The sequence below is a fragment of the Urocampus carinirostris genome, chromosome 9 (genome assembly GCF_059441175.1).
Source record: "Urocampus carinirostris isolate Australia breed hairy pipefish chromosome 9, RoL_Ucar_1.0, whole genome shotgun sequence".
Taxonomy (NCBI): Eukaryota; Metazoa; Chordata; class Actinopteri; order Syngnathiformes; family Syngnathidae; genus Urocampus; species Urocampus carinirostris.
Window position 1 is genome coordinate 23,417,784 of NC_142357.1, and position 22,070 is coordinate 23,439,853.

The 22,070-nt window shown below is 40.3% G+C and overlaps 2 protein-coding genes across 4 annotated transcripts in view; one reads left to right on the forward strand and one right to left on the reverse strand.

Moving 5' to 3' along the window:
- smim19 (small integral membrane protein 19) lies at positions 1-4,397 on the forward strand. 2 transcript variants are annotated; one of them, XM_088343299.1, is made up of 3 exons: positions 1-287; positions 3,782-3,906; positions 4,101-4,397. In XM_088343299.1, exons 1-3 carry the CDS (start codon positions 211-213, stop codon positions 4,163-4,165), a joined length of 267 nt encoding a protein of 88 aa, XP_088199425.1. In that variant the 5' UTR covers positions 1-210; the 3' UTR covers positions 4,166-4,397. The 2 variants fall into 2 exon arrangements, with proteins under 2 accessions (XP_088199425.1, XP_088199423.1); XM_088343297.1 differs by having other exon boundaries at positions 17-319.
- Positions 4,364-22,070, reverse strand: part of pld7 (phospholipase D family, member 7) — a 20,156-nt gene continuing 2,449 nt past the window's right edge. For both annotated transcript variants that reach the window (XM_088343292.1, XM_088343293.1), the window contains exons 3-12: positions 20,774-21,595; positions 17,286-17,464; positions 16,617-16,797; positions 16,020-16,134; positions 13,388-13,515; positions 11,851-12,042; positions 11,638-11,777; positions 9,322-9,487; positions 5,515-5,614; positions 4,364-5,452 (exon numbers count right to left, since the gene is read on the reverse strand). In XM_088343292.1, coding sequence (XP_088199418.1) covers positions 5,250-5,452; positions 5,515-5,614; positions 9,322-9,487; positions 11,638-11,777; positions 11,851-12,042; positions 13,388-13,515; positions 16,020-16,134; positions 16,617-16,797; positions 17,286-17,464; positions 20,774-21,595 — 2,226 coding nt within the window. In that variant the 3' untranslated portion in view covers positions 4,364-5,249. The remainder of the gene's footprint in view (positions 5,453-5,514; positions 5,615-9,321; positions 9,488-11,637; positions 11,778-11,850; positions 12,043-13,387; positions 13,516-16,019; positions 16,135-16,616; positions 16,798-17,285; positions 17,465-20,773; positions 21,596-22,070) is intronic.

A 22,070-nucleotide genomic window follows, 5' to 3' on the forward strand; every position in this document is an offset into this window, starting at 1 on the left:
GTTTCGACTGTACACCGGAAACAGGAAGTATCTTAAATACATCACCTATGTATTTACAACGAGAAGCTACTCGATATTCAGCACGATCAATGGGACCTAGCTAGTCTTATTTATATTTGTTTATTTTGCAAAATCGTGTAGTGCCGTTATCCAGTTCGTCGTTTAAGTGCCTTTGCGGTGTTTGCATGGGGAGTCACGGCCTTTTGGGGAATGAGCCGGAGTCCATCGACTACACTGTCCACGAAGCCTGGAACGAAGCCACCAATGTTTACCTGCTCGTTATTCTGGTGAGCTTCGGCCTGCTCGTCTACGCCAAAAAGTGAGAACATTTCAGATATCCTCCACCTTGTGCATCGTATGATTCCAACGGAACTGAATATTATAAAATTGCATATGTGCAAGACACAGACCTGTCAACCTGTACGGTTTTGCCGTACAAAGTACGTTTATTATGCATTTTAAGACGTGTACGACGTACGAGAAAATCTGTACGGAAAAACGCAAATTTGTCAATTATGGTACCATCCGGTTTACAACGAGTATCACGAAACGGCAAATCAATCAAGTCAAACGAGTTCGCCGCGGAAGCCTCTATCTCGGTATCGTTTTTTTTCGTTGGAAACGAAGTAAGCGGTTTGATGTAGTGAAAAGAAGTCCGTCTCTTTTTAGCGAACCGGCTTTTTCGGCTCAACTCATTAAAGAGAGCTCTCAAACGGCTCACTTGCTTTGAAGTATTATATTACGAATTATTATGTTGTATAAAGAAGTTAAGAAAAATGTTTTGTATAAAATGAGAAAATAAAAAAAGACAGGTTTGTGGTTATCCCTTTAATCAGTATATTACTAACAATAATTTAATGCAGAAAATGAATTCATAATGTGAATAAGAAAATGTCTTATTCTACTTAATTACCGTAAATTCCAGACTATAGAGCGCACCTGATTATAAACCGCACCCACCACATTTTAAGAGGAAAACCGCTTTTATACATACACAAGCCGCACCTGTATAAAAGCCGCATGCGCCCACATTAAAACATGTAACGATCACAAATTTAACCCAAACCCGACTGAGTCCCGCGATTGTAGCTGAATATTAAGTACACAGTCCAAAATCTACTGCCGGCAAAATGAACGGCAAATGATACCGCTACTTAAGGTTTGATGCAGACCTGCAGAGTCCGGGTCCCGTTGAAAATAATCCAAGGGAAAAAAAATGTATATTTCCAAAGGTAAGGGTGGGAAAAATATATATCCACTATTGTCCGCTGCGTCCACAAACACATCTCACCTTTACTCCACTTCCCGTCAGCCCCCGTGGTTTTTGCCCCTTCTTTTTGATTCGCCCGTGGAAAACATATCAGAATAAGTCTCTAAAATAAATACATTACAAAAATATACAGTTGCAAATACATATTATACATGGTTCCACATATTTACAAAGAAAGACGGTACACCGAGAGAGTTTTCAAAGCTTTAATAATATTATAACTTTCATCCCAAACCGTGCCTGTGAAGGGTAGCAAAACGCTATTAGGAACACGCTCGCAACACAGTAAACGGCTCTGTTAAAAAATCACACCATCTTCCTCCTTATAATTGACGTCATCAGAGTTGTCTTCCCCAGTATGGGAAAGAGGCTATATCACATAGACGTCGTCCCACGTTCCCTTATTCAAAAATAAGCTAGCAACACGCCTCTAAAGTAGAGTGTACGTGCAGTAACTTGTTTCCTCCTTTATCGGACTGCTCGATTGCTTTTAGCTTGAAAGCTGCATCATGTGCCTTTCTTTTTGCAATTTGCATGATGAGGATATTTCTACGTTAATTCAATTTGTGCACAAGCTAAGAAGTTGCAGTCTTCCTCGGCGCATATATTCCACCGGTCTAAATCTTACCTTTTGTACTAGAGCGCCGCCGGCGGCCGTTAGAAAAATTACATAAATTGGCCGCATCACTGAATAAGCCGCAGGGTTGGACGTTTGGGAAAAAAAGTAGCGGCTTATAGTCCGGAATTTACGGTATATTTGCATGTATTTTTGCCTTCTACCGTGAACGTCCAAGCGACTTCATTTTTGAACTTTTTTATAATAAACCTCATGTCGAGCAACTCAGCATGTCACAACAAAATGTTAATTAACAATATATATGATATAACGAAACACATGTACAAAATAACATGTTAAACCACATAAACACACTTGAAAAAGAAATATGGTGTAATATTATTTTGTATTTTGTAAGGGAAAATACGACAGTTTGTAAGGGCATGGAGCCCTGGAGGTCGAGAGGTCTGAAGACATCACGGTAAACATAAAATGTCCGTAAATGGAAATAGTCCCTAAAATTCAACTGCGTTTCACTATCGAACAATTGCGCCAATAATATAATAAAGTACGTCATTTGTATAAGATTATTTAAAATTTCATGACATGCAGTTTTTGGATGCAAGTCAAATGCAAACAGGAAACAAATGGATGAAAATTATCTGACAATTGTCTTAAATGTCATTGATCACATCATAGGGAACATTGTTTACGAGGTTAGACATGACACCTCAGGATAAACGCGTAGTAAAAATTGGAAATTGAAAAATAAGATAAAACAATGTCAGGAAAAATAGGCAATACTCTAATGTAAGCGCATTAGAAGTACTAGTGCAATGACTTAGCAGCAACATTATTCAAACATAAGTCAATAAATAAGATGGGATTACAAATTTTCTATATTGTTACATTTAAAAGTCTCGGGGGCTTGTTTAGAGTGATAATGGCCCAAGGGAAGAAACTGTTAGTCCTTGTCTTAATGGACCTGTAGTCAGGGTGAGAGAGTCCTTTACAATGTTGACTGTACTGCAGTATTGTAAGCTTGGAATGTCCTCCACACTGGGCAGATAGCGGCCGATGATTTTCTGTAATGTGTTGATCAAGTCAAGTCACATTTATTTGTATAGTCCTTCATCGCAAGATGTCTCAAAGGACTGCACAGGTTTCAATGACACCACCCCCTGATCTTAAACCAACATACGGGCAAGAAAAAACTCAAAACCTCAAACATGAGGAAAATAAACCTTGAGAAGGGGCCTCACAAGTAGTAATCAGAGTCTTTATTGGTGATATTACATTTGTAGACGTTCAGAGCAGTGTTTGAGAACAAATCACGAAAAAAAATTTCTGGGTTAAGGCGCAAAAAAACAAGTGACATCCATCTTTGTACCTCAGTAATAATAATAATAATAATAATAATAATAATAATAATTTCCTTGTATTGTCATTCTGTGTAACAATGTACACAGAACGAAATGTCGATTGCACCTGACCCGTTGTAGCGAGCCGATGCAGCCGCAGCCAACAGAGGGCGCCGCCGACCAGTAAAGCAGGTCTCCAAATATCTGCAACTTAAATGACCAGTTGTCACCAGTTTTTCTGTTTGTTCTGTAGGATGTTGAGGTTAAGACGACACGTTAGCGAAGCTGACCAAAATGATATCCACAGTTGTGGCTATAATCCATTATCCCTGGGCAACTATTGCTGAGGGCAAGGGTGGGCAGTGTTTTTTGGGGAGTGTTCATGCTACTGAGGCGTGCCGCTGTGGTCCAAAATAAACTGCCGTGTTATGGCAAATTTGTGCTTAAGAATGAAATTTAACAGAACCTTTGTGGTTGAGATCTATTATCCCCAGTTGACTATAGCTTTGAGAAAAAAACGATGGGATGTTGGCTCTTTTTTTTTTTTTTTTTAACAAACTAATATAAGGATGTTCTTTTTCTAATCGTACATAGGAATAAGCGAAAGATCATGCGGATCTTCACCTTGCCTCCCAGTGTCGGGAGCAACCCAGAGCCCAATTTCTACGACAGTCTGCAGAAGGTCCGTCTCAGACAACAGCTGGAGATGTACTCTTTAGGTTGGTTTGCTTCTCTGTTGAATTCAAGTAAATAATGCAGATAATTATTCAGTCTAGATATATACCGTATCGTATTTAAAAAAAAAAAAAAAGAATGATGATTATGCAACATGAACCAAATTGCATTATTTGTTAAAATCTTTCAAACTCAAATCCTTTGTATTGTCCTAATCTGAAGTTGTTTTCGTTTCCAGCCAGAAAATATGATCAGCAACAGCATCAAAGCCAGACCGACAGTGTTCAGCTTTCCATGGAATGACTCCTGATCGGGACAATAGAATGATGTAATAGAATACATCAATTTCTAGAAGATCCAGTCAGTGTCCATATTACAGTTTTAAACTCATGGGACAACATGCTGTGAGAAGCCACCTAACACTCGAGTAATTTTTTTCTTATTATTTTAAGAGTACCGGTACATAATTTAATGTACACGAAATTCAGTTTGAGTACATGATTTGATTGAAATAAAACATTTTTATTTGTCACACTATGGTCTTTAAGCAATTCACATCCAGTTCTCTCTTTTGGGGGATTTTGAGGCGTTCCATAATCAACAGTTGCCTTCAAAATTAAAGTAAAATCTGAAAGCATGACGTAACCTGATTTCGATGCTCTGAGATATCAACATTAGGTTTTGATCTTCCAAGTGAATGTATTAACCCTGTAAGACCCAGATATAGAACAACATAAATGAGCACAATTTAACCAATTAGATGGAGTTACATGAAGTTTTCAAAGATTGAAATGAAGTGTTGCTCAAAAAATAAATTCTTTTATGGGAATGTTGTAATTTTACAACTCAGGATTAATAGGGCAGCAGAATTTCCTTTGACTTAGTTGTATTCGAACAGAATACATTTCTACCTGTGTAAAAAAACACTTGCATGATTGATTTCTTGTTACAGGAATAATTCTAGCCTATGTTCTATAGATCGTGAAAGTTCTAGACCTGTGGGCTGGGATTATACACAAATGTCACACCCAGAATCATTTACAGTCCGAACAATAGCCAATGACTGTTAATTTGAAGCAAGTCAACAATAAACACTTCTTCCGCTTTTTGGAAAAAATATAAATTTTATAAAACTGGGTCTTACAGGGTTATCTGTGCTAACCCTGTGCTATCTCCTTTGTCAACAGCGTTTTAACCTCTACCCGCATAACGTGCTGAAAATATACAAATGGCTCCATGCGGGGGAAAAAAATAAATGTACAGATCAGATCGATAGTTCAAGAGCACAGTGTGCAGAAAAAATGTACATTTGAAACCCGGCATGAAAACAGCAATTATATACACAAGTTTTCCCACAGCAGTCACAAAACAGACGTCCGTTTCCGACTCAGTGTGGCATGCGAGGGCAGACCCTGACGTCGCCGGCCGAGAGCGAGCTGGCGTAATGTGAGCGCCAATCTCGGAGGAAGAGCTCCTCTGCTTGGCTCTGCAGAGTTTTCTGGCCTTGTTTGACTTCAGCATCCGTCTGGTTCACCACCAAACCAACACCGGCCGTCTCGGTGAAGTATGTCTCAGACCAGTTGGACGTGCCTGCGGGATTGTGCAATGAGTGTAATGCGTAGGATCGCGTCAGGAGTCAAAGATTGACTGACCGATATAGAAGACTTTGTCGGTGACCATGTACTTGGCGTGGTTGACTCTGGCAAAGGGGATTTTCATCTGCTCGCTGGTCGAAGGCACAGTGAAAATTTTCTACGGAAGAAGAAAAAAAAAAACACATATTCCAGGGATCGTCTACAAGAGGATTCGCGAGCCGCATTTGGTTAAAACGGTGATCCAAAACCTTTTCTGTAGCATTTGCGGGTTGAGAGATTTGGTTGCATTCACTGCAATTGTGGTCAACGATCTCTTTGATAAATGCGAAAATACCACAATACATCTTAGAGTTTCACCCTAGCCATTTCTTATAACGCGCACCCAACCTTTGAGTTGCTTTTAATGTAAAAAAAAAAAAAAAAAAAGAATTGCCTGTTATACTTGAATAAATACGATATACAGTACAGAGAACCCTCTCTACTTCACGCTTCGGTCATCGCTGGTTCACTCCTAGGTATATATTGAATTGAATTGTCTTTATGTTTATTGATTTCAATGTATCATGCATTGTCTCCTGAGCAGACAGCAGACAGCAAATGCTCTCCTTGGAGCAGGTTATGGAGGGCCTGGTGTTAAGTGGGTGTAACTATGTGCGTGAATGTGATGGGCTGGTGTATGCTGTCAGTCAAACAGGCAGGGGCGGGAGCACAACACGGATAAAAACTAAGCAAAGAGACTGACAGCTTGCAGATTTAGCGGCTCGTTATGTTGAAAATAAATGTGTCAGATCGAACTCTGAGGAAAGTTAGAAAAGCACAAATAAATAGTGATCACCACTGTGTGTTCTTAACATTCTTAAGCTTCTCCTGCCAAGCCTGTATTTCCCCAATACCAGATACATTACCCTTGAAACGGATAACCTCGAGCTACATCTCGTGGAAAATCGCTATATTCGGGCTGATTGTATTTTAACCATCACGGAGACCTAGCCCAATCCAAGGATACCCCATGCTGGCAAGCAGCTAGCCAGCCGCTCTGTAAATCTAATTTTGCTTTCTTATTCTGAAAGAAGCTTTTTGTACTATGGCAATGTTTTTTTATTCAACTGCAACTCTGTGTTCTATTTGTAGATCTATAGTTATTTTTATAGATACTTAAACGCTTCTGAAGGTAGAAAAACATAGCAGTGAAATCAAAGATTAGACTCATGCAAGCGCCGTTTACTTCCATCTTCCTCTACACTTGCGAAACATGAACTCTCACTGTAAAACTGGTCAAGAAAATCCAGGCCATAGAGATGCGATGCTACAGGACACTTCTAGGTATCAGCTACTTAGCCCATGTGACAAATAAAACAGTGCGCAACACCATCATAGGGCACATTGGGGACCCCAAAAAAGTACTTTTAACTGTTTGCAGACAGAAACTTCAGTGGTACGGTCACGTCACAAGATCATCAGGACTGACCAAGATAGTTCTCCAGGGCACAGTCCAAGGGGGCAGCGGGAGAGTAAGACCGAGAAAGAACTGGGTTGACAACATTAAGGAATGGACTGGTGCCAACTTTGCCCTGATCCAAGAACAGGCCAGGGACCGTCAACAGTGAAGAAGGCTGTCTAGAGTTGCATGCTCATTGGCGCCCTGACAACCCATGCGGTAAAGGCAGGGGTCGGGAACCTATGGCTCTTTCTATGAGTACCTGTGGCTCAGAGACAAATTTGATTGCATGCAAATTTTCTCCATCTCGTTCAAAACTTAAGCCATTCAGATACACGCAAAGCCAAACCAAAACCGAATTAAAATGCTGTACTTCGCCGAATATATAGGGCACGTTTTTCACTACAATTTACAATCAAGGTGTCACACACACAAAAAAAAAATCGTTTTGGCTGTACAATTCTAAAGAATCCTTTACAATAAAGCTCACTATATAATACCTTATGATGAAATCCACAGAACAAACTGTAAATACGTCAAAACACCGGAAGAGAATTTAAAGTTATTTGATTGGGTGAGTGGGAGGGATGGATGGAGCTATGCCAAAAGTGCAAACATTCCCTCCCATCTCTCACCCTACGCCGTCTGCGCCAAAGGTAAGCACATCAGGCTCCCTGTTTACAGAATGTTGTGACGTTTTTACAAAATAACTGCTTGCATCTGGTTTTGAAACCAATATGTATGAAAAAAGGGTCAAAATGAGTTTGACCGATCTTGAGTAATTGCAAGAAAGAGACAAGTTTAAAGTGGTATGTTTGTTGATTTTGGGACACGGGCTCTGGCATTAATTTCTTTTCATAATTTTTATCAAATCGTCAAAAATAAATGTGCTGAAGACTAAGCTTTTGTCTAGGGCAATTTAGTAAATTCTTCTCATAATATATAATGTGGCTCTTTCCCAAAATAAAATTAATATATTTTGCTCTTATGGCTCTGAGTCAAAAAGGTTCCCGACCCCTGGGTTAAGGGATATGTGAACTGTGAAGTTGAAAGAGTAATGGATGAGTGTGCACATGTGTTATATTATTGCATACCTGTAATAGGGTACCAACTAGATGAACACATGCGGAACTTTACAAATCAAAATTGTTTATTTATACTCTGTTTAGATATTTGACTATTGAGAATGTTTGTTATTGATTATAGTAAATAAATGTTAAGAGTGGGTGGATTCAAGAAGAGTGGTCCACACAGCTTCATTCCAACACACAATCTCCTTATTTTACAGAAACCCTGCAGGTGAGGCCTAGGCCACTTTAAATCAATATTGTTGTGTGGTACCCGGGGTGTTCGGAGACACGTAACATTAGTGTACAGAGTACATTGGAACCTCGGTTTTCGAACGCCTCTCAGTTTGAACAAATCGGAGTCCGACCAAAAATTTAGAGAAATTCTTGCTTCGCTGTTCTATCAAAAAAAATTGGAGTTCGAACACCGGTAATGCGCGAGTGTGTACGCTATGGTGCGATGCCGAGCGGCGTACGGGTGTAGATCGCTCTTTTCGTGACCAACTGTTATTGCGTGCGGACGTGCTTCGTTTTGCTTTCGCTTTTAATATAGGTGTACCAAGTGTTTTAGCCCCGAATTATGCCTCCGAAAAAAGTCAGTGCAAGCAGCAAAGTTGCTACAGGTGAAAAAAGAAGAGTAGTGCGTACAACTATTGCATTTAAGAAAGAAATGATATCAAAATATGAAAAAGGTGTGCTGATCTTGCTAGGGAATACCCCACTGTCCACATCCGCCTTCTGCTGACCACCACAAAGGTAAGAAATCCTATTCATAATTATTTTCTTTATCCTTTTTTTATTTTTACACGTTCATGTTAGAGTAATCTTTCGTGCGGAAGATTACGATAACGCGAACGTACGATTAGCCTGGGTTAGCTCTATGATTTGAGGTAATCATTCAGGGTGTTGGAACCGAGCCCAAATATCAGGGTGTTGGAACGGAGCCCCCTTTCCGCTCACCACTTGTTGTGGAGACCCGGGTGCTAAATGACTTGTAAACGACCTGATTTTTTTTATTTTTACACGTTCATGTTAGCGCACGGAAGATCACGATAACGCGAACGTACGATTAGCCTGGGTTAGCTTTAAGTTTACGTTAAACATTCAAGGTAAACATTCAGGGTGTTGAAACGGATTAAAACGATTTGCATTATTTTTTTAATGGGAAAAATGATTTCGGTCATCGAACAAATCGGTTTTTGAACAGCGTTCTGGAACGGATTATGGTCGAGAACCGGGGTTCCACTGTATTTATCATTTTCGCTTGTCAGGCTGTGGCCCCCAATTGGAGTTTGCCCAACCCTGGTCTATGTAATGTGCACAGCTAAATGATTCAGTCCACTTTGTTCCATCACTCACTACTTCAATGTCGCATTTCATGGGCGGCCTGTTGAGGACCAGCAGCGACTGCAGGAAGGTGAACATAGCGGCTGGCGAGTGTTCCCAGCAGCTCACCAGGAGACGGATCTTCACGCCTCGGGTGCAGGCTGCGGCACGTAGTGCCGAATCGATGGCGGGCCAGAACCTGACAACGGGACGGACGGCACACCAACATCAATTTGATGTTATATGCTGGAGATAGTAAAATGTACATTTGCACAAATAGCTGCCAAGTATTTTAAATTTTATTACAAAATGGATAAAGAGAATGATCAGATTTGGATTTTTTTCCCCCTAGTAACATTTAAGACCGCCACTTTATAGGGACACTGCGTAATTTTTGACCACTAGATGTCACTGTCTAGTGTAGTGCAACTGAAAAAAAGTGATTCAAAGCACAAGGAAGAATACAAACTACAGAGACCTCAAAGTGACTAAACCAAACAATTTTCTTCTCATTTTTGGGGCCATTCTTTCACAAACTTTTGCTTTTTATTATCTTTAGAAGCATGTCTGTTTATAACAGTTTCTTGACCTATAAGTATTTAAAAACTGCACGTCTTCAAATCAATGTTTTTAAAAAAAAAAATGTTTTTAGAGTTTGTTTTTTTTTACCACGAGGAACTAAATAATACAAATGCCCCTTTTAAGAATATAGTAAACAAAAACAAACATGATCTGATAAAAATGAAGAATCGTCTGAATTATACAATAATCAAAAATACGAATTAAAAAATACTGCATTTTCTGCATTGTCCTTTGTCATACATTTTTCATATATATTAGTTGCACTGGACAAGAAACTCAGATGGAATTAAAACTACAGGGAGAGCAATATTTAAAATTAATAATATTTACTTTGTATAATTGTTGCACAGTTTATTCACATACTGTACGGTAAAAATTGGTGCAACGATTAACAGTCCGAAAATATCACCAGCCAAAATCGTGAAAAATTGTACGCAGCGGTAATCAAATCTGGGTCGCCGAAACCTGATAGCAATACTGATGACGTACAAAAGGCATTTGATTTTTTTCTCATTATCACACAATTTTCATTCATGGTGCCAGTTTTCCCTAATTGTGCTTTTTGGGATTATTTTTTTATTTATTTCAGGACAACTTTCTGTATCCTCCATTCTCTTACATTCGTTTATGGCATCGTGGTTAAAAATAGTGTGATGATCAATGTTCCCTCTAAGCTGCGTGTGTGCGCAATTGCGCACTACCCAAAGCTTTTCCGCGCACAAAAAAATCTAGCCAGCTCACAAAAATCAGGGCTTGAAATTGCTAATTAAGAAGCGGATTAGGTCAAAGTTATAGTGGATGAAGGTAAAAATGCAAGGGTTCCCCTGACATTGTGTTCAAAATGGGGTATTTTGAAGCCAAGGTCGAAGTAGAACGAAGTTGAGCAAAGTCAGTAGAGTTTTTCGAAAACCGGCTTCTTCGGCTCGGCTCTTGTCAAAATTATCGGCTCTTCCGGTTGTTTTGGCTTCTTTCTTCCCTATATGACCAAATATTTTGTAAAATTATGCACAAAATGACTTAAAAGAAAGGAATAGAACCAAAAAGAAAAAAAATACAAAAATGAAAAAGTAGTGAAAAGCTGAGAAAAAAAAGAAACAAAAGGAAGAGAAAAAAAGAGGAAAAATCAGAAAAAAGCCACAAAAAAAGAAAAGGAAGAAACAAAGGGAAAAAAGTAAATAGAGAACAAAAAGAAAAAAGTAACAGCTAGGAAAATATAAACACAAAGAGATTTTTTAAAGGAATTAAAAAAATATTAAAAAAAAGGGAAAAAGAAGAAAGAGTTTGTGTTGCATTCAAATGATTTCCAATTATACCAAGTCAATCTTGTTCTGTATCGTACTACTAATGACTTAGTTGCCACACTTGGGATTGCTGTTGCTCACTGTTGTTTCAAGCGTTGCTCACCGACTTTGTGTGAATGCTCAGACCCGTGGAAAATTAGAGGGAACACTGGTGATGATGCGATGAAATCGAATGTCCTTTCATGTGTCATCTGATTCACTGGCGGTCTAGCTATCACTGCCGCGACCAGGATGCGAAGGTTTCGTGATTTTGGTCGGCAACGATTTCCAATCCTATTCACCGTATTTTGCGGTATATAAGGCGCAATCTGTTATAAGGCGCACCTTCAAATTTCGACGACAATTTTGAGTTTTTAGGTGCAGCTTATAGTCCAAAAATTACTGTACTTTGTTGTTGTTGAGAAACAACTTTGTTTGTGATGAATTGAGTGATCCCTGATACAAGACGGAGACAGAGGTATGTCACCTGACTGGCTTGGTGAACTCAGCCAGGGGAAGATAGTCCATGACAGATACGAATACAAATTCCCGAGCGTCTTCGATGACAGACAAAATGGTGGCCAGACCGTCCGAGCGGCCTCTGGCTGAAATCTGAGGTGGGGAACTCTGTCAAAGAGACCAACCACATTATGTGTCAGGAAATGTTTTGTAAGTATTTCAACATTGTGCATTATCTCACAGACAAATAGACTCGGGCAGCCACGCCGTTTAAGTTGAGCAGCAAAGGGTGCTGGGAACTGGATAGCGCAGAGAAACGGGCCGGCCAGTACGGCGGCAGTGATCCGTCGAGGCTTCGGTAAACCTCGAAAATGCGAGCCGCATCCTGGGCCAGGCAGCTGCAGTCCTCCACCGCCACGCCCACCTCCTTCACCTGCGGCACAGGAGGAATGCTTCAGATGAAATCCATTAGTCATAATGGAATGCCGTTTACAAATAATTTCTCTCACGTCTTAAATATTTCTGCACCTTTAATTGCTTCAGTATTTGAGAAGTGAGTGTGGCTAAAAACGGTTACAGTTGTCTTCTATGTCAAAAAATAATACAGTTCTCCCTCACGCTATTGCTGTTAACCTTTCAGTTACTTATACCTAACGAGATCAAAGAGCTTTCTTTTCAATTTACAACATATTTTTCTTTAGTCTGAATTTTTACCAACATCATCCTTTTTATATATATGAGAAAATAGAAATAATAACAATGAGTATAAAAACGGATACAATTATTACAGGACACTTACCAAAAACTATACACATATTTCAGCAGGAATTTTAATAAAACAAAAGTTATTATTACACCCGTTACATACACCCCACTGAAATTATGCTAAATATGGTAGTGCTACACTAAACAGAAAAAAAAAAATCACATGCAAAAGTGCAAATACTGATGAAAAAAAAGGACACGAAAACTGGTACAGTATTACAAGGAACAAACTGAAGTGCATGTCAGTTCTAAAACTCTCCCAAAAAGGAGTGTGAAAAGAAAGGAGGCGATCAAACTCCTAACTAAGCACAGACTCAAAGATGCCTGTTACATCTCTGAAATATAAAACATTGTTCCTGTAGTTTCAAGTACTCACATAGGCACAATTCTTGTTTCTTGCTCAAGCTTTGTTACTCAAACTGAAACTGCATCTCTAAAGAACCTAAACCACGGATTTGGAGTTTATAGCTTTTATTGTCGTTGATATCATTGCATCATGCATTGTATTCTACAGGAGACCGCACACCAGAAATGCTATCATGAGGGCAGGCTGTGGAGGGCTTTGTGTGTGTTGAGGGGGTGAGACTGTGTGCGCGACTGTCATAGGCTGGTGTATGCTGTCAGTCAAACAGCTGGGGTGGGCGGGCACACAAGTCGTTATTTCCAAAAGCACGGCAACAGATAGTATTTTGGCAGCTCACTACATTGAAAAGAAATTCATCAATTAAATCGGAGTCTGGGGAAAGTCAGAAGAGCATAAAAAAATGGTGATCTCCACAGGGTGCTCCGTGGATTTTTGTCGGGTCCGGGAAGTGACAGGCAGCATCAAGAGAGAAAATAGTAAGGCTGCAGGTCCGGCTTATTGCTACGGCGACGTCCCAACAGGCACCCCTGCCGAACCTGTATTGCCAACGGCAGATCCATTACCCATGAAACGGATTATATGTAGCTACAGCTCGTCTCAAACCGCTACATCTTTGACTATTGTGTACTCCTCATCTTCTCCCATTTACCTGACTCAAAGAGCGCCAGTCCATGTTGGCACTGCCCAAGTAGAAGTGCTGTTCATCAATCACCATAAGCTTGGTGTGCACGACACCTCCTGAAATAGACTTTAGGTCTATCTCCTTGATGCTGGCCCCTGATTCCAAACACAAAGTTGCAAATGTCAGTGCAAGGCCATACGTTATAGCCTAATTCAAGGACTTTGGTTACCAATTTTTCCAGTACCATTATAAGAAAAAAATCTGGTTTGGTTCATCCATTTTGCGGATTCACAAATATATCTGCGATTTACATAAGTATTTTTAATATTGCGTGTGCATTTATCAAGAGATATGATCTTTAGACAACCAATTCAGGGTGTCCCCTGCCCACTGCCCGAAGATAGCTGGGATGGCCTCCAGCACCCCCGCGACCCTACTGAGGATAAGCGGTGCAGATAATGGATGGATGATCTTTAGATTAGAGTAGATTGCTAATATATACGTGGATCTGAACAATACGTGCGTGAATAATTTTAAGACAAATCTCTCCCCATATAAATATACGTTAGTTAAAATTGTGGTAATATGTAGCTTACATTTTTGGATGCAGGAAGTTCTTATCATTAAAAATCAAAACCGAGATAAAGTTTATAATTGATAAATTGATATTCTGTAATGCTCTGGTTAGGTGCAATGTGCAGGATCTGAAGGGGGCAATGAAACTTCATAGGATAATGCCATACAAACTAATGCCGTCTGTCGTTACTTAAGAGGGAAGAAGGAATGCAATGACTAATCGAAGCCACCAGAGAGCAGTGGTACGCCATTTTTAAGAAGACTTAATGTGAAACATGGCGACAACTTCAAGATTTACAATTCACTGCAAATGTCAAGCACTTTTTAATCCTTGAAAACACCACAATAAAATTTAAGCATTTAAGGATTTCAAAAACCAGTATGAACTCTATAAATAGAATCTCGCCTTGTGTAAAGTGCAATGTCTGTTCTTAATGCAATACCCCAGTTTTTATTCCGGTTATGCAGTTTTTACTTTAGATGCTCCTGACTTGATTCTAAAACAGTTGTACAGAAGAAGTATTTTACTGCAGAAAAGTTCCATTTATTTTTGTACTGTTTAAGGTTTTACACTGCACTGTTTACTTATTACACTTGACTTCCTTTTCCATAACCCGAGGGGAGATTTTTCCGTTGTCACGTGGACTTTTGCACTTTAAGTGCAATATCCTGGTTCAAGTGCAATATCCTGGTTGTGTATAGTTCTTATTTAAGATGTAAAGACTTTATATTAGAGGTAAACACATTATATTATAAAGGAGGGCATCTCAGGGCTTTTCTATTTCAAACTGCAGAGTGTCTAAGTGCCAGGTCTCGTGAAAGGCCTGTATGTGTCCACTTAAGAAGGAAAATAAAGTTTGTGCTGGTCAAGATTGGAGTGGAGGAAGTGGGACTCCAAAAGGAGCAATGCGTGGGCCTGGGTCTATTGGGAGGCTGACTACTTTACTTAATGTTAGAAAATTTAAAAATCAAGACATATGCAAGTACCGTAAAATCCGGGCTATAGAGCGCACCGGATTATAAAGCGCACCCACCACTTTTTAAGTGATTTGCCACTTTTGTACTTACACAAGCCGCACCTCTGTACAAGCCACGTGCGCACGCATTGAAACTTGTGACACAATCACAAGTTTAACCCCGACCAGGCTGTAAGTTGGGGTTTTTAGGGGTTTATAAGGGTTATTTATCTATCTTCGTTATTCATTATTCACTATCCGTTATCGGTCAGTTCATAATACGCTACAAAGCCTAGAAGCCGGGACACTTACTCTCAGCCAAAAGGCCAAGCTAAGGTCCTAGCCCTAAAGCCTTGTTGCGATCATTCCACAATTGTAACTAAATAAATAGTAGACAATCGGCATCATGAATGGAAAATGATACCCGTAATTAACGTATGATGCAGACTTGTAAAGTCCGGGTCCCGTTGAAAGTAATCCAAGGAAACAAAATGTATATTTCCAAAGTTAAGGGTGGGAAAATATATATATCCACTATTGTCCGCTGCGACAACAGAGTACTACCGGTAACTCAGCTTTACCCCACTTCCCATCAGCCCGCGTTTGCTCCGCCCCTTCTTTTTGATTCGCTCGTAGAACACATAACAGAATAAACCTTTCCTTTACAGACAATGTATGCATAAACTTAGAGGTTGCAGTCTTTCTTGGCACACATATTCTACTGGTCTTAATCTTACCTTTTATACTCCAACGCCGCTGGTGGCCGTTAGAAAAATTACATAAATTGGCCGCTTCACTGAATAAGCCGCAGGGCTGAACATTTGGGAAAAAAGTAGCGGCTTATAGTCCGGAATTTACGGTAATCGACCTGCGACTGTTGACATCTGTTGCAAGGGGCAAGCCTTGACTGTTAAACTATTTGACAAACACTTGTTTTTTTTTTAAATTGTTTTCGGTCATAGAATATTCTGGTGTTTAGTCCACTATTTTCTATCCATCCAAAATTTCAATATTTGAACAAAGTGGAAATTAAAATGTGTTTTACTAAAAACCCGATTCATCGGAATAAATAATCGACGATTCATCGATGAATAAAATAATCGTTAGTTGCCGCCTGAGATACTCACCCGCCGCAGCCAGGTCACTCGTGTCCTGGGTGGCCTTCTGGGGGCCGTTGACTGCAAGATTGAGTCTCACGCGTTTGGAAGGGAGTTGCTGCAACTGCTCAAACACTTTCCTGCCCTAAGAGACACAACGTAGGCCAGAGGGCAGGGCTCCCATTACAGTGGCAGGCAAGTTAAAATCAAGAATTTTTAAGACTTTTTAAAGAAAAATTTAGATCAAGTCAACAGACAAAAAAAAACAATTCATACAAACAAAACAAATACCCTGCATGAATTGGAGGTGATAAATAAAAGGGCTGTACAATATAGACGCTCCTCTACTTTACAAAGTAATGTTGCAGGCCACATTTGGCCCGTAAGCCAAGAGTTTGACACATGTACACTAGAAAATTCCAAGTTTGCTCCCCTTATGCATTATGTGAATAATAATGTGAGCAAAAACACTAATTTCTCATAAGTTTTTTCGCGGTGTTTTGTATTCAAAGGACACGCATGGTGCAAAAGAGCAGCTTGCTGTTTTCCTTTCCTGCCAGAAAATAAATTATAACTCTATTTAAAGCCGCCTTGTTCGGAATGTAGCAAAAATAGTACGATACTTGCCTGTACGTCGACAACGTTAGCAAACTCGGAATTGTTGCTCCTTAGCGAGATGTAGAATGCGGCGATGCTGACAGAACTGGAGGCTTTGGTCAGCAGGCCAAGCCAGCTCGCCTCCGTGCTCTGTTGCGGCGACGGGCTGGACGGGTACAAACCTACCGGGATGCTCTCCACCAAATGCACTCTGCTCAAGAAAAAAAACTCAAGGATGAGCTACATGCTAATGCTAACTGCAGGGTTCGTACACTTTCGTCATGGCCAAATTCAAGCACATTCTAAAGACTTTCAAATCCAATTTCCCGATGTTTCCAGTACCATCGAAACATGTATTTTGCAGGGCCACAAATGTATCTGCTATTATCAAGACACATTGTTTTTAGATCTCGAGTAAAGCACAAATATATTGGTGGATATGAAAAACACATGTGAAAATATTTGAGATGAATCCCTTCTCATGTATATACTATAGCTGTCATTTTCAGGTACAGGAAGTTCTTCCTGTTTTGATTTACCATTGGGAAACGCTACATTTTTTTTTGCATGGCCCAGAATAAATCTCCCTAAATAATTCTGTATAAACCCTGCTTTCTGGAAATCAGTTCCAAAATCTTCACTTAAAAGTGCATGTAGATTCTTTTGCAAATGTGTATGAAGTGTAAACAAGCACCTCACCTACAATTTGCGCTACACTGCTCTGTGAGGGGGCCCACTCCCTCCAGCCAGTGCAACTCCAGATGAGCAAGGAGATGGCCGACCGACATGGGAAGGCCGAAGCGCCAGGCGTGCATGCCCAGTAGCAAAAAAGTGGCCGGCAGCAAGAACCACAAGATAAAGCTGCTGAACACGGGGACCTGCAAAAATTGTTTTGGAAGAAATGCATTTATTGAGCTTATGTAAAAGACTGGAAAACATCTATGGAATGTGCTAGCGTTATTTGGGCAGGGTGGGGCAAAGTTCCATAAGTTCATTTTAGTCGAGGCAAGCACCATGGAATTAGGTTCTAACAGCTAAATTTAAGACTTTTGAAATCAAATTGAAGACCAAGCCATAAAAACACAATTGAAACAGACAAAGCAAAAAGAAAAACACACCACATAAAATAGAGGCAATTTTAGATAAGTGTTTTTTTTTTGTAAGGGAAAATACGACAGTTTGTAAGGGCATGGAGCACACTCAATTTTGGGGACCCATAGATCTCTGTTGGGACCCATAGATTTTTGAGCATGCGAGTCCCCGGGACCCATCACTTTTCAGAGCTAAAATGAACACTGATGCAGGGATATGAATCTAAATATATAGTTTCATTTTACATTTAAATGGACAATTTCAAATTGGTTTTGAAACACTCAGAATTAAAAGAAAATGGATCACCTTTTAACCAGTAAAAACGAATTTTTGTGCGGTCCTTTCAAGGTTTCTTCATTTTCCTCACGTTGAGGTTTTTGAGTCTTTCCTTGCCCTCATGTAGATTTTAGATCAGGGGATGGTGTAATAAAAGTCTATAGTTTGCAATGGTCTGTGCAGCCCTTTGAGACTCCTTGTGATTAAGGGCTATACAAATAAAAATGATTCGACTTTGAGCAGCTGATAAGTTTAATGTTTAGTAGACACTCAAAATAAGAAGAGAAGAAAGCAATTGATTTTGAACTTGCACTAAGGGACACTGGGTACAAGATTGGCAACAAAACAACAAGTGTGCATCAATAATTATTATAATTATTCTTATATTTTCACTATTTTCATTTGACCGGCCAGATTTAAAAGCCTGACGGTCCATGTGTGTGAACTAGGGCTTAAATCACCAGTTTCATACTTGTTTCAAAGATATTTCAATGAAATGTCTTTAAGGGGACACAGTGGGTATTATTTGACCACCAGATGGGGCTGTATTGTGTTGTGCATCCAAAAAACGCTGGTTAAAAAAACACAGTGAAGAATACAAACTACGGAGACTCAAAGCAAACAAAACGCAACTATTTCTCTTCTCCTTTTTTGATTTCCAGGTACTCGTAGCAGCAAGATGTCTGATAATAACGTCAGCGCCCTCCAGGTGAGGCTCTCAATATGTAAAACAAATGCAAATGTCTGGATTTTCTATTACTTAAAAAAAATGCACGTTTATATGATAGTTCCTGTATTTTTGGTTATTTGAGAAATCAACCTTTTCACACATTGTCCCTTTAAAACCTCACCCGGAGTGTCTTAAATACCCACTATCAGATAAAGCCTATCTGATAGAACCACTAGTTTTGTAAATAAACAGTCGGAAGTAGAAAAATGTATTCCCTCATATGAATTAAAGGGTCAGGTGATTTAAGTAATTTTTTTAGTGTGACAAAATATTCATTTAAAAATATGTAGTGATTTGAATGATATGCAAAAATACATAAACTTGTATGAATTGTATGTAAATACTCATATGTCCCAAAAAACTGTCCACCATCTTGCTGCTACGGCTACCCGGAAAACAAAAACCTAGCCAAATGCTGGGCAAAAGGAGAATAAAAAGGTGCGGTTTGGTCACTTTCAGACACCGTAGTTTGTATTCTTTCTTGTGCCTTTTAGGGCTTGTTTTGATGCACGACACAATACAGTGACATCTTGTGGTCAAGTCATGTTTATTTGTATAGTCCTTAATCACAAAGAGTATTAGAGGGCTGCACAGACCACAGACTATTATTAGACCATCCCCTGATCTAAAACCTACATGAGGGCAAGGGAAAACTCAAAAACCTTAACATGGGGAAAATGAAGAAACCTTGAGAAGGGAACGCACGTGAGGTAATCCCCATTCCAGGATGACCAGGCTGCAATGAATGTTGCAGTAACAATATATACACATATATTGTCAACAGGAAATCTATTTCATTCATAAGCTGTAGAATAAAAGTGTGTTTTAAGCCTAGATTTAAACAGTTCCACTAAGGTTGCAGATCGAATAAGTGTATCCCATTACATAGGAAAATTGTGGTGGGCCACCAGGGTTTAATGGGTCCCACCGGAGTCTCTAAAAAATAATCGATAATCATTATAGAAAACGTATACTCGTGTATTGGCTGCGCCCCTATTTTTTTAAAATTAGAAATTGTAGTAGTAGTGGAACTGAGCAAGCGTGTGGATAAAAGAGTACTTGGGTTGGTTTGGACGCATGGAGAAGATGAAATGAAATGATGAAATGATCTGCATTTATATAGCGCTTTTCAAGTCAATGACTTCCCAAAGCGCTTTACATTGTGCTTCACATTTCCCAATAGCGGCTGTGATCTGTGCAGCCATGTAAGGCGCTAACCTGCTTATTGGGGGTAATTGGAGGTTCAATGTCTTAACCAAGGACACTTCGACATGTAACACGGACAAGCCGGGATTCGAACTGGGATCCCTTAATCCTAAAACGATCGCTCAACCTCCTGAGCTACTGCCGCCCCACTGATACTCTTTGTGATGGATGAGGAGCGAATTTTGAAGAGGATCTACAGAGCAGAAGTAAATGGAAGGAGACGAAGAGGAAGGAAGCACTTGACGTGTTTGGATGGTGTTATGAGTGCACTGCAGGAAAGAGGTTTAAATCTAGTGGAAGCTAGAGCTCTTGTTGGTGATAGGAATGAGTGGATACTGTTGTAAAAGGATAGTGGGATGTTTAGACGCGTTCTAAGGGATGGGTAGGGCACCGTATGATGCAGCAGGGGTAAACCAGTGAAAGCTGTCAGGCCCTGCTGTTGAACAGAAGTGTGTTGCGTCACCCTGATCAGAGTGACATGGCCGCTTTCTCGTGTCCCGTTTCATCTGAAGGGACGAAAGCATGACCGACTTAGGGTGCCAAAGTGCTTAACTTGTGGGTGTTTGGGCATTTGGGTTGGCCATGGTTTAAAAATTTTGTGTGTGTGTTTTTTTTTTTTGCTACTTTTTCCCCTTCTTATTTTCTTTTTTTTTTGTATGTGTTTGTCTTGCTGTTGGTCACTCTTCTCGAGGGATATGACCAGGGTAGATAGATAGATATTGGTATATACTCTTCTGTCAATTTTTTCTAGCCTAAACTTTGCTGTCCGGATGCAACAGGAATCAAACCCGGGTCGCATCCTTAAATTGAGCTGAAAGGGGTGCACAATATACACTACTAAATATGGTACTTTAGAATCACCTGATAAGGACCATCAACTCACCTTTGCTGACTTAGTTGGCAGAACTCTAGCTGACTGCTCTGCGTCCGGCAGAGAGGCCGGAGAAGATTCATCGTCGCTTTCGGGGTCTTCTTTGTCTTCTTCCTCTCCGCCATTTTTTGTATTGTCCAATTCACCGGTTTCCGCCTCCTCTGGCTCCTTTTCACTGCCGGAAGCGTCTGACGGCAGATCGTCCGAGGCTTCGTCCTCCTCGCTCTCCAAGTCTGAAGACCTTGACTCCTTGGAGTGGTTGAAATCTTCGCTCTCCCACGGCGGTTTTTGGTCGGCGATGGTCTCTGTTTGGCCGAGTTCGGGCATGTGGTGCAGATCTTTGGACATTTTTAGGGCGATGTTTATTTTCGCCGCGATGAAAGACCTCGGGAGGGTTTCTTCGATTGGTGTATTTTGGGTAGGTGGCTCCACGGACGCAAGAGGTTTTGTGGTGCAATCCATCTCTGCGCTTTGCATCTCCCGGTCATCCTGGTTTTCCTCTCGTCGAAGGGCGGGCCTGGGGCTTACCACCAGAAAGGGCGGCACCGGTTCGGTTAAGGACGCTCCCACTGCAGGAGTCGGTTTGGCAGGGACGCTCTGGGTCTCCGAGCCGACTTTGGAGACAGTAGCCGTTTTGGACTTCGACGAGGAATCGACGCTGGCGGCAGGATCCTTTCTGGTGGGCTCCCCGGTGATGGCGGGGCTCCGTTTGTGGAAAGTGGGGATGCGCGAGGCGGGTTTGGTGCTTTTGCGGTTCATGTCGTCTTTCTCAGATTGTCGCCCTGGGGTCTTATCGAGCAGGCGGTCCAGCACGACACTGCAGTCTTTCACTTCCTGTATAGGACACCATAATTGAATAGATTGAATAGAATGCACACCAAAATTAAAAAGGGCAATGCTGATAGTGCAAAAAGATTTACAATACAATAAAATACCACAGTGCAAAATTATAAGTCAAGGCAGGGATGTCAGGGAAGAGTTTGGCTCCTAGACCAGATCCAGATTTACTGTTCCCAGGCGGGCAGGATCAGCAAAAAAATGTCAACTTAATATTTTCAGCTAACTGTAGTTTTTTCTGTATTATGCCTTAACATTACATGTGATAAACATGGATGATAGGGGAGGTTTATTTTTCACAAACGATTTTCATGTTTGGCATTAAATGCGTTAACTGGATTATTTTTTAATTAAGGTAATGTAGTTTTACACCTGCACCAACTCATCACGCTATACAAACTCAAGTGGGAGCTAGAATAATTTTTATGTGCCTCAATGGTCTTAATGGTTTAAAATTAAAAATAAAAGTTTT